Below are 15,504 nucleotides of genomic sequence, written 5' to 3' on the forward strand. Positions count from 1 at the left end.
TTTAAGAATGTTGAATATTGGCCCCCACTCTCTTCTGGCTTGTAGAGTTTCTGCCGAGAGATCTGCTGTTAGTCTGATGGGCTTCCCTTTGTGGGTAACCCGACCTTTCTCTCTGGCTGCTCTTAAGATTTTTTCCTTCATTTCAACTTTGGTGAATCTGGCAATTATGTGTCTTGGAGTTGCTCTTCTCGAGGAGTATCTTTGTGGCGTTCTCTGTATTTCCTGGATTTGAATGTTGGCCTGCCCTACTAGGTTGGGGAAGTTCTCCTGGATGATATCCTGAAGAGTGTTTTCCAACTTGGTTCCATCTTCCCCCTCACTTTCAGGCACCCCAATCAGACGTAGATTTGGTCTTTTTACATAATCCCATACTTCTTGCAGGCTTTGTTCATTTCTTTTTCTTCTTTTTTCTTTTGGTTTCTCTTCTCACTTCATTTCATTCATTTGATCCTCAATCGCTGATACTCTTTCTTCCAGTTGATTGAGTCGGTTACTGAAGCTTTTGCATTTGTCACGTATTTCTCGTGTCATGGTTTTCATCTCTTTCATTTCGTTTATGACCTTCTCTGCATTAATTACTCTAGCCATCAATTCTTCCACTTTTTTTTCAAGATTTTTAGTTTCTTTGCGCTGGGTACGTAATTCCTCCTTTAGCTCTGAGAAGTTTGATGGACTGTAGCCTTCTTCTCTCATCTCGTCAAAGTCATTCTCCGTCCAGCTTTGATCCGTTGCTGGCGATGAGCTGCGCTCCTTTGCCAGGGGAGATGCGCTCTTATTTTTTGAATTTCCAGCTTTTCTGCCCTGCTTTTTCCCCATCTTTGTGGTTTTATCTGCCTCTGGTCTTTGATGATGGTGATGTACTGATGGGGTTTTGGTGTAGGTGTCCTTCCTGTTTGATAGTTTTCCTTCTAACAGTCAGGACCCTCAGCTGTAGGTCTGTTGGAGATTGCTTGAGGTCCACTCCAGACCCTGTTTGCCTGGGTGTCAGCAGCAGAGGCTGCAGAAGATAGAATATTGCTGAACAGCGAGTGTACCTGTCTGATTCTTGCTTTGGAAGCTTCCTCTCAGGGGTGTACTCCACCCTGTGAGGTGTGGGGTGTCAGACTGCCCCTAGTGGGGGATGTCTCCCAGTTAGGCTACTCAGGGGTCAGGAACCCACTTGAGCAGGGAGTCTGTCCCTTCTCAGATCTCAACCTCCGTGTTGGGAGATCCACTGCTCTCTTCAAAGCTGTCAGACAGAGTCGTTTGCGTCTGCAGAGGTTTCGGCTGTGTTTGTTATTGTTTACTGTGCCCTGTGCCCAGAGGTGGAGTCTACAGAGACAGGCAGGTTTCCTTGAGCTGCTGTGAGCTCCACCTAGTTCGAGCTTCCCAGCAGCTTTGTTTACCTACTTAAGCCTCAGCAATGGTGGGCGCCCCTCCCCCAGCCTCACTGCTGCCTTGCCGTGATATAGCAGATTGCTGTGCTAGCAATGAGGGAGGCTCCATGGGCGTGGGACCCTCCTGGCCAGGTGTGGGATATGATCTCCTGGTGTGCCTGTTTGCTTAAAGCGCAGTATTGGGGTGGGAGTTACCCGATTTTCCAGGTGTTGTGTGTCTCAGTTCCCCTGGCTAGGAAAAGGGATTCCTTTCCCCCTTACGCTTCCCAGGTGAGGCGATGCCTCGCCCTGCTTCAGCTCTCGCTGGTCGGGCTGCAGCAGCTGACCAGCACCGATCGTCCGGCACTCCCCAGTGAGATGAACCCAGTACCTCAGTTGAAAATGCAGAAATCACCGGTCTTCTGTGTCCCTCACGCTGGGAGTTGGAGACTGGAGCTGTTCCTATTCGTCCATCTTGCTCCGCCCCCCCTTATATTTGTTTTTAATCAATATTGAGTTAATTTTTTATTTAGTGAAAGGAAGGGGTCCAGTTTCAGTCTTCTGAATAGATCTGTTGTTTCACGTAGCAGAATGTATTAGTACTATATACAAAAAAAAAGACTTTACTGACAGTTTATGTTTAAAGGTCAGTTCATTTAGGAAGTCAAGGGAAAGATAAGGCTTTGACAAATGCTGCAGCATCATTTGATAAGTGTTGGGGCCATTGTCCCATTGCTCTTTGGTCATATGGAACATTGCCTATTTCAAAAACGTTTTTTAAAATATGGCAATCAATATAGCCTTAATATCCTTAATTTTTAGAGAATGAAAGTTTTTTGATCAATTTTCTATGTTGGGGGTTTGTTGTCATCAAAGGAGATCTATGTTGGTGTTCCTAGCTTGCTAGTTTTCTGAGTCCCTTTGAAAATGTTCAGCTGTGTTTTGGAGTCTCCCAGATTTGCAGATTCTCATTCCAATTTATTTTTTTCTTACAATGTCTCCTATTTTGGATTTTATACAAAAAAAGAGGATAGGGCTTCTTTCATTTTAGGTTTCTACTCAACAGCATTCAATAATTTCTCTTCCTCTGAGGAGCTAATAGATGAATCACTATAGGTCTACTCCCTTAGACGGTAAGTGGATAATAAAATAATACAACTAAAAATTCCTGAGCAAACTTTTTATGTCTCCTTGTGGCTTTGGAATATGCTTTATGTGGTTCTTAGCTCAGGTCTAGGGCATAACTTAAATTTGCGAAGATTACTATCTATACTAACAGTATTAAATAGGTATTAAATCATTAAATTGGTAGTTTTCTTGGGAGAGATCTGGAGGGAAAAGCAATTTGAATAGGAATTTGGGGAAGCGAGGTGAGGGAACAGGACAGTAGGTGATAATGTCAAAATAGGGTAATGAATGTTAGAGGCACAAGGAGATAAATTTCAGATTGATTTACTTTCGTTGGATTTTTCCAAAAAATCTTTAAGAGATGCAATTTTTGTATCAGAATATTGTTCTGAAAACCCTGAACTTTTGTTCTAATGTCTGATCCTTTCCTATTTGGTACTTCTGTTTTCAAGCTCTTTATAGCTACATCATCTTTGGCATGTCAAAAGTTCTCTATGATGGCAATTGCTATTTTAAATCATCTTTAGTGAAGTTTTGGTGGTTATTGAGGTAAACTAAAAATGGGGATTACAGTGAAAATCTATTTAGCAGTAATTCTGTCAGGTGTGTTTTAGATGCAGAGAGACCAATTTTAAGACAGTCATTTCAAACAGGGTCTGTAAGTTTTGTGAAACGGTACCTCTGTCTTTTGATTATTTTTCTCAACACTGTATAGTTAATAGCCCAAAAACAATTAGCCTTAGACTGTCCAAACATGATAAGGAGGTTTTCTATGTTAAAGTGATATTGATTTTAAAGACAAAGACTCTCTTCCTGAGGGTTTTTTAGAGCTCAGGGTAACCATTGTTGCTTCAGTGAAAAAACAGCCTAATGGGACCCTCTTATATATTTTTCTTTAAGGCTGGGCTAGACAATGTCTTATAGAATCTGTATACTGCCTGAGTTCTTTGAAGGTTGTTTTAAAACACTCAATACAGGATCAAACGTCATAAACAACAGAAAGAACAAGTGATTCCATAACTTGATTAATAAAAGAAACAATATCAGCATATAAAGTTCACCCACCTCCTTGCTTTTGTTTTCTAGTTCAGCATTTTTAAATTTTTTTGAGATGGAGTCTTACTCTGTTGCCCAGGCTGGAGTGCAGTGGCTGGAGTGCAATGGTGCCATCTCGGCTCACTGCAACCTCTGCCTCCCAGGTTGAAGGGATTCTCCGCCCTCAGCCTCCCAAGTACCTGAGATTACAGGCATCCGCCACCACACCCAGCTAATTTTTGTATTTTTAATGGAGATGGGGTTTTGCTGTGTTGGTCAGGCTGGTCTCAAACTCCTGACCTCAGGTGATCCACCCGCCTCGGCCTCCCAAAGTGCTGGGATTACAGGCCTGAGCCACCATGCCTGGTCTAGTTCAGCATTTTGGATTCCCACTAGAGATGGGGCTTGACCACACATAAGGCTCAGGGAATACGCAGTACTGTTGTAGAGTATGAAAGTTCTAATAAACAAAATCAACAAGAGTCTTGAAGGTATTTTCAATAGACGACCTCTAGGCAATCATAATTCACTCTAATTTGAAAAACAAAAAGCTGAAACGATTTAGAGTTCTTGCTCTAGTTTATCTACAAGGCTGCATGCCTAACAGAAGGCCTACATCTTTCCTTATAACTTTGACATGAAGTAACTTTGAAAGCATATTTAATTAATGTAAAACGTCAGCATAATAATAAAATACTTTTAATGAGAGGGGCGTCAGAGTCTGACAACTTCACTTCACTTTACTAAGGAAAGGAGGCCCAGGGAGGTCACACAAGTTTCCCTCTGTCACACTGCCTAGTGGAGAGACAGACCTGAACACTGACTTTGGGTTCTGTTAAGTGATCTCCTCATTTGTGCCATTGCACCCTCCTGGCTGGACTGGCTATTAAAAAACTGTCTAGAATTTATATAACATTTCACCCTACTCTGGCATGATTAAAAGCTATAGGTGACTGGGCCCAAGAGCCACTGATGATATTAAACTTCAAAAATTGATTGACGGCATGAAAGATTGTATGAGATTCAATTAATTTCAGCTCTCCTGAGTAAATACTAATTGTGAAAATTGCATAATTTTATTTTCTTTGCTTACTAATGTGCTACTCAGTCTCATCACTTCAGCCTGGGCAATCCAAGCATAGGTCCACACTGGTTGCAACTTCTTTCTATTTTATACCAGAAAATATATTTATGAGACCCTCTGCCCCTAGCTAGGGCCTGTTTTATTATATTTTGATGCTTCTTGTTCAATTAGACATTTTGGTAATAGGTGTGGTCTGGAAATATTTTTATGTGGAATATAGTTTTATGGATCTATCTTATCTCACCTTTGTCTTCCCCCTGCCCCAGATATTTAACTGCAGAAGACTAAAATGATGCATTCTTTTATTTGTATTTCCTCTACTTCTCAATTCTGATGCCCCAAAGGGACCAAATTTAGAAGTAGCAGCTTGTATAGTAGTCAATGTAACCAAGTGCAAGACATTGGTTTTCCTAACCAAATAAGCAGAAACACAGATACCTGTGAGCCTTCATCATAGGCCTGCTCTGGGATTCAGATGGGGTGGGAAAGCACTGTAGTTCTACAGCAAAAGGAATTAACAACTAAGGTGAACAATTACATAAGCATCCACAAAATAGAGGCGTTTTGTCCAAAGTTTTTTGCAGCTGCGTAAGAAAAGAAAGAAAAAGAAGAAAAGAAAAACAAATAAACCCCGAAACGAGTCATTGACTTTTACTTGGGCCATACCAGGCAAAAAACCCCACAATACAACATAACAAAAAAACCAGCCACACATTCTTTTTTATAGAATCTCCTCCAAGAACATTTCTACAGCAGGTTGCTACAGTCCCTAATGTGATCAGCCCTTGACATAGTCTCTCCCACTATTGACTGTGCACCTTGAGGTTCCAGGAGGCACAGCGACTTCAGATGTCACAAGGGTTTGTCCTAAAATCTCCCAAACTAAACTTCCAGTCACTGCCTTTCTTAAACTGTGCTTTTAGGTGTTGTGGAGACCTCAGTTCAAAGCCCATGAAATGGAGGCAGGAATAGGAAAGCTGCTGAAGAAAATGCCTAAATCTCCCAGGGCTTTGGAGAATTAGGTGGTAGGACTGCCCTGCATAGGTATCATCATCCTAGGGGGAAAAGAAATTCCTGGCCAGGAATTTCACCCGGAGCAACAAGGCCTTGAGAGTCAAAAAACAAAAAACAAAAAAACAAAAAAACAAAAAAACCCCCACAGATATTGCTGCCATCCTGACCCTCAAAAATGGAACTGAAAGGACACCAGAGAGATGTTGGGTTGTTAAGGGGTACATGGGAATATCCCATGTTTTGCTGCTTTTTCTCCTGGGCAAGGTAGGCTGCCAGGGCCACTCTGGGTTGGGTCCGTGGGCTTCAGGAGGTTGCAGAGAAAGCTTCCTGAGCCTCGTCAGGGAACCACTGGTTAATTGCAAAGGCTGTACTTGTTGCTCAGTAAAGCAGGGTTATGGAATAATGACCCATCCCTGTCCCTGTCTAGAGTTTTAGTGTTTTGTTCATTGTAGATTTTTCTTGCACTAATTTTGATTTTTTTATACTATTGCATTCAGATGTTATTTATTTTGTATTCTTAGGTTTATACCTTAAATTTTGAGCCATCCTAATTGTGACTCTCTATATAACTTAGAGGAACTGGGAAGTTTAAATTAGATTTAATCAAAGAAGTATTTTGTTTGGAGCAAAGCACACAAACCCGATTACTTACTGGGTGAGTTCAAGAGTAGGCTTTTTCGAAAAAGAATTGCTGATGATGGTGGATTCCACTCACAAATCTGTCCTGGCCTGTTCTGTAGCACCTTGTACATGTCTAGATTGTGCTCCTTAACAGAGTGAAATTTACAGATCATGTTCTCCAAGTATGAAAGTCTGTGAAATTATTGAAGAGAGCTCTCTTGTCAATTAAATAGTAGTAACAACAAATGATCTCTATTTTGATTACATATGACTAACATGATCAATGGAAGCTACCTCTAAACTACTAAGTGAAAGTAATAGGACAGTTATTATAGATGTTTGAATTTTTCATAATTTTAAAATTAGACATAACTAAATATATAAAGGACTGAAGTAGATGAACATTGATATTCTTTCTAATTTTAAAATTCAACAATTTTTATTTAGTGATTATTAGGATCTAATAATCTAACAATGGATGCTGACTCTAGTGTGGAGCAAGGAGAGTTAAATGAAGTGTTCTTTGTGTTTGTCATCATTATTGCACTACAGATACTATTTTTCTACTGTTTCATTTGGAATAAGAGTAAACAGCATTTTCACATGGGGTAGGGAAGTAAGGCAGGAAGTAAATAATTTATAGGCAATAGGGCGATAGTTGCTTATTTGTCTAACAATACAGAACCATTCGAATAATGTTGTTTGTTTTCTGTTTGCTGCAGAAGAAAGTCTTCTAGGCTTATAAAAAGGAGTTTGTTTTTTAATCCTAGCTCTGCCCCCAGAAACTTTTTAGTCCTGGGTAATGATAAACTTTCTTATGGATCACATTATAATTTCCAGACTGAGTCTATCATTTCTTTAATATAATTTAAATTCTGTATTGTAATTTACTTAAGTTTTTGTTGTTGTTCATAGGTTCAAGAGGTGCTCCAATTTTCTGTTATGATGAAATTAATACCAGAGGAGACAAGTTTGGAAACTGTGGCACTGAATATTGTTTGTTTCAGTATGTATTTAGAAAATTATAAATCTGTTTGGAATGTAGGTTAGAGATTGCTAAAATCTAGGAAATATATTCTATGCAGTCAAATCGAATGTTGGGGGTCAGGTTTTCTTCATTACATAATCTGAGCTGGACAATATTATCCACTGCCTACAAGAACATGTATTTGGTGCCTATAATGTTAAAACAACAATGACCATAAAAATGGCCTCTGTTTATTGTTGTGATGAGCTAGACATTGTTATGCAGCTTATGTATATTATACATTTATAATATAGGTTATAAATATACAACTTACATACATCAAATGTGTATAAGAATTACTTATCTCATTTACTATTGAAAAAACTGGAGACCAGAGATCATTTTCTCAAATTTCAGCAGCTATTGTGGAACAGATCACAGCTGTCATAGTGTAAAAACCACCAGTTTTTCACTTGCCAGTTTGCCTCGTGAAACAAAAAAGAATCATAACATAAGTCATTGTGCAACAAAAAGGTACTGAGAGAAAATTGGATTTAAATTAGTAAATCACTTTTTAAAAATTTCACTATATCAGCATCCTGTGTTATCTCAATAAACAATAAGGTAATTTTTTTCTTCCTTGTGCTTCTAGACATATTCTATGTGGAAAATTAGTCTGTACATGGGAACACAAAGACTTAATATCACGTCCAAATTTATCTGTGATTTATGCACATGTACGAGACCAAACATGTGTGTCTACGTATCTACCCAGTAGGAAGCCACCTCCAGTAGCTTCAACTGTTTCAAAAACATCATATTATTCAGTTGATGACAGAGATGAAACATTTGTACAAGATGGTTCCGTGTGTGGTCCTGATATGGTAATTAGAAATACAAAAATTAAAGTGTTTTAAATTTATTTTTCTGGTTATACTCATTTTGACAATATACTAACCAATGCATTTTCTTCCATTTTTTCTTGTGGTAAAATGCACGTAATATAAAAATTGCCATTTTAACCTTTTAAAGTGTACAATTCAGTGGTATTATATACATTCATAATGCTGTAAAACCATCACCACCCTCTATCTTCATAAATCTTTTCATTTTGTAAAACTGAAACTCATTTCATTAAGCAATAACTCCCCATTCCTACCTCCCCTGATCCCCTGAAAAACCACCATTCTACTTTCTGACTCTATAAATTTGACTACTATAGGTATCTGACATAAGAGGAATAATATAGTATTTTTCTTTATGTGACTGGCTTATTTCACTTAGCATAAGACACTTAAGTTTCAGCTATACTGTAGTATGTCAGAATTTCCTTCATTTTTAAAGCTGACTACTATTCCATTGTATGTACATTCTGCATTTTATCTATACATCTGTTGATGACCATTTGTGATCATTCCATGTTTTAGCTATTATAAACAATGCCACTATAATCATGGCAGTATAAATATATCTTCAAAACTGTGCTTTCAATTTCTGGGGGTATATACCTGGAAGTAGAATTGCTGGATCACATGGTAGTTCTATTTTTAAATTTTTGAGGAACTGCTGTACCGTCTTCCACAGTGGCTATACCATTTTACATTTCCACTAGCCATGCATAATGGTTCTAGTTTCTCCACATTCTCACCAATACTTACTTTCTGTTTTTTTTCTTTTTTCGATAGTAGCCGTACTATCAAGTGGTATCTCACTGTAATTTTGATTTGCATTTCCCTAATGATTTGTGATTTTGAGCAGCTTTTCTTGTGCTTATTGACCATTTGTATATCTTCTTTAGGGAAATGTCTATTTAAATGCTATTCCTATTTTTAAATCATCTTTCTTTGTTGTTTAGTTTTAGGAATTCTTTATATATTTTGGATATTACTCTCTTATGATATGATTTTAAAATATTTTCTTTCATTCTTTGAGTTGCCTTTTTGCTCTGTTGATAGTGTCTTTTAATGCACAATTTAAAAACAATTATAAAATCCAATTAGTCTATTTTTTCTTTTGTTGCATGTACTTTTGGTGTCATAGCCAATAAATCACTGGCTTTTGCCCCATATTTTATTCTAAGAGTATTATAGTTTTAAGGTCTTATGTTTACCTATAGAATCCATTTCAAGTTCATTTTTGTATGTGGTGTTAGGTAAAGGTTCAGTTTTATTCTTTTGTGTGTGGACATCTTGTTTCTCTAGCACAATTTGTTGCAATGATTGTCCTCTCTCCATTGAATGGTCTCAGCACCCTTGTAAAAATTCAGTAGTATCTTTTGACCATATATGCAAGCATTTGTTTATGGGCTGTTTATTCTATTCCATTGGTAATATATTAGTCTTTATGCCAGTACCACAATGTTTTCATTCCTGTAGCTTCCTAGTAAGTTTTGAAATTGAGAAATGTGACTCTTTTAGCTTTGTTCTTGTTTTTCAAGATTGTTTTTGGGGTTCCTTGAGATTCTCTATGAATTTTAGTATAAATTTTTCCATTTCTGCAAAAAAATCATTGGAATTTTTATAGTAATTGTATTGAATCTGTAGATCACTTTAATATGGACATCTTAAACTGCCTTGTTAAATTAATTCTTTAAGTACTTTGCTTTAAGTACTTTTTGATGCTATCATAAATGGAAATGTATTCAAAATATCCCTTTCAGAGTGTTCATTGTTACTGTATAGAAATGAAGCCAGTTTTTGTATGTTGATTTTGTATTTTGCCACTTTGCTGAATACATTGTTAATTCCAACAGCTTGGTGTAATCCTTAGAGTTTTCTACCTGTAAAATTATGTCCTCTGGAAACAGAAAAGTTTTAATTGTTCCTTTCCAATTTGGATGCCTTTTATTTCTTTTTCTTGCCTAATATCTCTGACTAGAACTTCCAGTATAATGTTGAAGAGAAGTGGTGAAAGGAAGTATCCTTGCCCTGTTCCTGATCTTAGAGGAGAAGCTTTAAAGTCGTATCATTACGTATAATGTCAGCTGTGGGGTTTTTATATATGGATTTTTATCATGTTGAGGTAGTTTTCTTCTACTTCATGACTGAGTGTACTTTGGGTGTTTGTGTCATGAAAGGTGTTGAATTTTGTTAAAACCTTTTCTTTATCAATTAAGATGATCATTTTGTTTTTCTCCTTCATTCTATTAATGTGGTTATTACATTGGTCAGTTATCATACATTGAACCATCCTTGCATTCCAGAAATCGCAGTTGATCATAGTGTGTACTCCTAATATAGCGCAGTTTGCCAGCATTTTACTGAGGATTCTGCATCTATGTTCATAATGGTTATTGGTCTGTATTTTTTCTTTATAGTGTATTTTTCTGGCTTTGATATCAGGATAATGCTGTCCTTATAAAATGAGTTAGAAGATGTTTCCTCTTCTTCATGTTTTTGGAAAAATTTGAGAAGAACTGGTGTTAATTCTTCTTTACATATTTGAAGCCATTACGTCCAGAAATTTTCTTCATAGGAAGGTTTATGATTATTAATTAATTAATTAATTGAATTATTAATTAAATCTCCTTATGAGTTAGGAGACTGTTCAGGTTTTTAAGTTCTTCATAGTGTTGATAGGTTTTGTGTTTCTATTAATTTGTCAGTTTTATCAAGCTAATACAGTCCACTGGTAAACAATAGGTCTTGGTATTCTTATAATCCTTTCTATTTCTGTAGAATTGGTAGTAATGTTCTCACTTTTATTCCTAACTTTAGTAATTTGAGTTTTCTGTCTTTATTAGTATGTCTAGATAAAGGTTTGTCAATTTTGTTCATCTTTTCAAAGAACCAATTTTTGGTTTCATTAACTTTATTGTTTTACTCTGTATTTTATCTCTGCTTTACTCTTTATTTTCTTCCTTCTGCTAGAATTTAGTTTATTTTGTTTTGTTTTTTTCTATTTCCTTAAGTTGTAAAGTTAGGTTGTTGATTTTAAATTTTTCTTCTTTTTTATGTAGCATTTATGCTAATAAGTTTTCCCCCTAGAACTTCTTTCACTGCATTCCATAAGTTTTGGAATATTGAGTTTATATTTCTATTTGTTTGTAAGTGTTTTTTAATTTTCTTAGTGATTCTTTCTTTGTTTCACTGGTTCCTTAAGAGTGTTTTGTTTAATTTCTATAGCTTTGTGAAGTTTACAATTTTCCTTAGATTATTTTTCCAGATTTTTAATTTACTTTTTTATTAGAAATTATTATTCTAAATTTTTGATAGATTAAATAATTTATTTTTAAATTTTTATAGATTCAGGGAGTTACATGTGCAGGTATTGGTGAAGTTTTGACATCTAGTGTGCCTGTCACCTGAATAATGAACATTGTCTCCAGTCAGTTATTTTTCAACCCTAACCCCCTGATTTTTCCCCACTTTTGGGGTTCCTGGTGCCTATTATTTCCATCATTATGTCCATGTGTACCCATTTTTTAGCTTTCACTTATAAGTGAGAACACATGGTATTTGATTTTCAGTTTCTGAGTTAGTTCATATATATGATAATGGTGTCTACCTTTATCCATATTGCTGTACTGCATGGGACATGATTTAATTATTTTTATTGCTATATAATAATGAATGTATTATATATCTTTATATATCTAGATATAGAATTCAATTATTATATATAATAATATATAATAAATTAACATATATTAGTATAATATAAAATATATTATATATAATATATTTTGTAATTTATATATATATTATATAATATATTAATTAATATATAATATATTATATTAATGTATAATAAATGAATTATATAATTCATATATGATAAATTCAGAATAAATTAATATATAATCATATATAATAAATGAATTATATACCTAGATATATAGATATATAATACATGAATTACTACACAGTAATATATATAATATAAATACATAAATAATATGTAACAAATTCATTTAAGTATAATATATGATAAATGCATTTATTAGATATATATAATATAATTAATATAATTTATTATTTATAATGAATTCTTATATATAATAAATGAATTATATATCTAGATATATAAAGATTTTTATAAAAGATATTTATATATAAAAGATAAAGATATATATCTAGATATATAAAGATATTGATAAATTTAGATAAATAATTCATTTATTATATAGTATATAGTATATGATATACTATATAATATATACTATTATATACTATATACTATATATACTATATAATATATAGTATATAATAAATTATATACTATATAATAAATGAATTATATATCTGTGTTATGTTTACACATGAATTATATATATGTGTTACCTTTTCTCCACATGAATTATGTATATGTGTTACCTTTTCTTCACATATATATAATTATATATGTGTTACGTTTTATCCACATCCTCACCAACATCTATTGTTTTTAGACTTTTTAAGAATAACCATTCTGAGGCCTGGCGTGGTGGCGCACACCTGTAGTCCCAGCACTTTGGGAGGCTGATGAAGGTGGATCATGAGGTCAGGAGATCGAGACCTTTCTGGCTAACACAGTGAAACCCTATCTCTACTAAAAATACATAAAAATTAGCCGGGCGTGGTGGCGGGTGCCTGTAGTCCCAGCTACTCGGGAGGCTGAGACAGAGGAATGGCATGAACCCTGGAGGTGGAGCTTGCAGTGAGCAGAGATTGTGCCACTGAGCTCCAGCCTGGGCGACAGAGCGAGACTCCATCTCAAAAAAAGAAAAACAAAAGAAAAAGAAAAAAGCCATTTGGACTGATGTGAGATAGGGTGTCATCATAACTTTAAATTACATTTCTCTGATCTTTGGTGATGCTCAGCATTTTATCATATGTTTGCTAGCCACTCGTATATCTTCTTTTGAGAGATGTCTGTTCATGTCCTTTGCCCACTTGTTACTGGGATTATTTGTTTTTCAGTTAAGTTGTTGCGTTCCTGGTGGATTCTGGATATCAGTTCTTTGTTGGATGCATAGTTTACAAATATTTTCTCCCATTTTGTAGGTTGTCTGTTTACTCTGTTGTTATTTGTTTGCTATGTAGACACTTTTTTTAGTTTAATTAAATCCTATCTATTTTTTTTTGTTGTTGTTGTTGCATTTGCTTTTGGAGTTTTAGTCCTAAATTCTATTTGGAGTTTTAATCCTAAATTTTTTGGACAGAAGAGTTGTTTCCTAGACTTTAGGTTTAAGTTTTGAATCCATCTTCAGTTAAGTTTTGTATATTGTTAAAGGTAGGGGTCCAGATTCATTCTTCTGTATTTGGCTAACCAGCTATCCCAGAACCATTTATTAGAGAATCCTTTCCCCACTTCTTATTGAATTTTGGGTGTGGATCTTTTATCCTGCAACTGTCCTGTGTTAACTTAGTTGTAGGAGTTTGATTGTGGATTTCTTGGAATTTTTTTATGTAGAAAATAATTTGGAAATAGAGATCATTTTATTTTTTCCTTTTCAATCTGTATATGTTTTATTTCTTTTTCTTGCTTTACTGCAATGGTTAGAACTTACAGTATGATGTTGAATAAGAGTGTTGAGAGAGGATGTCCTGGACTTTTTCCTAATCTAAGAGGAATGTATTAAGTCTTTCATCATTAAATATGATGTTAGATGTAGGTTTCTTTTTTTTTTTTTGCAGATGCCCCTTAAGTTGAGTCAACCATTTTCTACTGCTAACTTATTGAAGGTTTTTATTATACTTGTGTCTTGAATTTTGTCAAATGCTTTTTGTGTGTTGACTGATGTGGTCACATGATTTTTCTTCTTTAGTTCATTGAATGTTGGATTACATTAATCAATTTTTAAAATTAGAACCAGCATTACTTACTTGGTGTTAATATCACTTGGTCATTGTGTATAAATTTTTTATGCATTGTTGCATTTAGTTTGCTAATATTTTGTTGAATAATCTTTATATCCAAATTCATGAGGGGTATTGGTCTGTAGTTTTTTTTTATTGCTGTTGTTGCAATGTGTTTATCTGATTTTGGTCATTTTATATGGCATTATAAAATTAATTGAAAACTGTTTTTTATTCTTCTATTTTTGGAAAGAGATTGTGTAAAATGTATGTTAATTTTTTTCTTTAAATGTTGATAGAATTCTCTAGTGAAATCATTTGGGCCTGGAAATTTCACTTTTTAGGAGGTTTTAAACTATGAATTCAATTTCTTCAGTTGTTGTAATGGTCTTCAGATTATAAGCTGTTTCTTGGTGATTTTTGGTTGTTCATGGTTTGCTAGAAATTGGTAAATTTCCTCAAAGTTTCTGAATTTATAAATGTAAAGCTGTTCATAGTATTTCTTCATAATTCTGTGTAATGGCTGCAGGATCTGCAATGATATCCTTTATCTCATTTCTGATATTGGTGATTTGTGTCTTCTTTTTTAAACTTGTCAGTCTTGCTAAAGTTATTAATTTCATAAAAAATTTCAAAGAATTTGCTTTTTGTTTCATTGGTTTTTCTCAGTCTTGCTAACAATTTATTAATTTCATAAAAAAATTTAAAGACTCCACTCTGTTATATTGGTTTCTTTATTATTTTCCAGTTTTTAATTTCATATGGAACTTGCAATCAATTTCATTGATTTCTGCTTTTATTATAATTTACTTTCTTTTGCTTTGAGTTTAATTTCTTCTTCCTTTCCTCCAGTTTCTTGAAGTGGTAACTTCAATGATTGCTTTGAGGCTTTTTCTCCTTTATAGCATTTGGTCTTATAAATCTCCCTCACAGAACTGTTTTAGCTGCATCCTACATATTTTAATGTATATTTTTGTTTTCTTTTGGTTCTATGTATTTTTTTAAGTTTCTTTGAGGGTTATTTGATACATGAATTTTTGATAAATGTATTGTTTTATTTCAACATATTTAGAGATTTTCCTATTGTATTTCTTTTACTGATTACAGGTTCGATTTTATTATTATCAGAGAACATGTTCTCATAATTTTAATTTTTAAAAACTTGTTGAGGTTTTCTTTATGATAAGGAATATGATATATCTTGCTGCATATTCCATAGGCGCTTGTAGAAATGTATATTCTGATGCTACTGATTGTAGTGACCTGTATATGTGTCAATTCAATCCTATTTTGTTCAGATTCCCGTATATCTGCTGACTTTCTGTATAATTTCTGTAAATTACTGAGACAAAGGTGTCAAAATATCCAACTTCAATTGTGGATTTGTCTATTTTCCTTTCAGTGCTATTACTTTTTGCCTCATGTTTGGAGGCTTTGTGGTTTGGGGTGTAGATATTTAGGATAATTGTGTGTTATTGTTGGAATGATTATCATGTCATGACATAGTGTCTTCATTTGTCT

General features: G+C 34.4%; 1 protein-coding gene across 1 annotated transcript in view; it reads left to right on the forward strand.

The window, feature by feature from the left end:
* The window catches only part of ADAM5 (Disintegrin and metalloproteinase domain-containing protein 5), a 136,929-nt gene that overhangs the window by 94,277 nt on the left and 27,148 nt on the right, over positions 1–15,504 (forward strand). Inside the window, 2 exon segments of the mRNA NM_001283728.1 lie at positions 7,153–7,243; positions 7,857–8,088. Coding sequence (NP_001270657.1) covers positions 7,153–7,243; positions 7,857–8,088 — 323 coding nt within the window.

This window comes from Macaca fascicularis, chromosome 8, assembly GCF_037993035.2.
Source record: "Macaca fascicularis isolate 582-1 chromosome 8, T2T-MFA8v1.1".
Taxonomy (NCBI): Eukaryota; Metazoa; Chordata; class Mammalia; order Primates; family Cercopithecidae; genus Macaca; species Macaca fascicularis.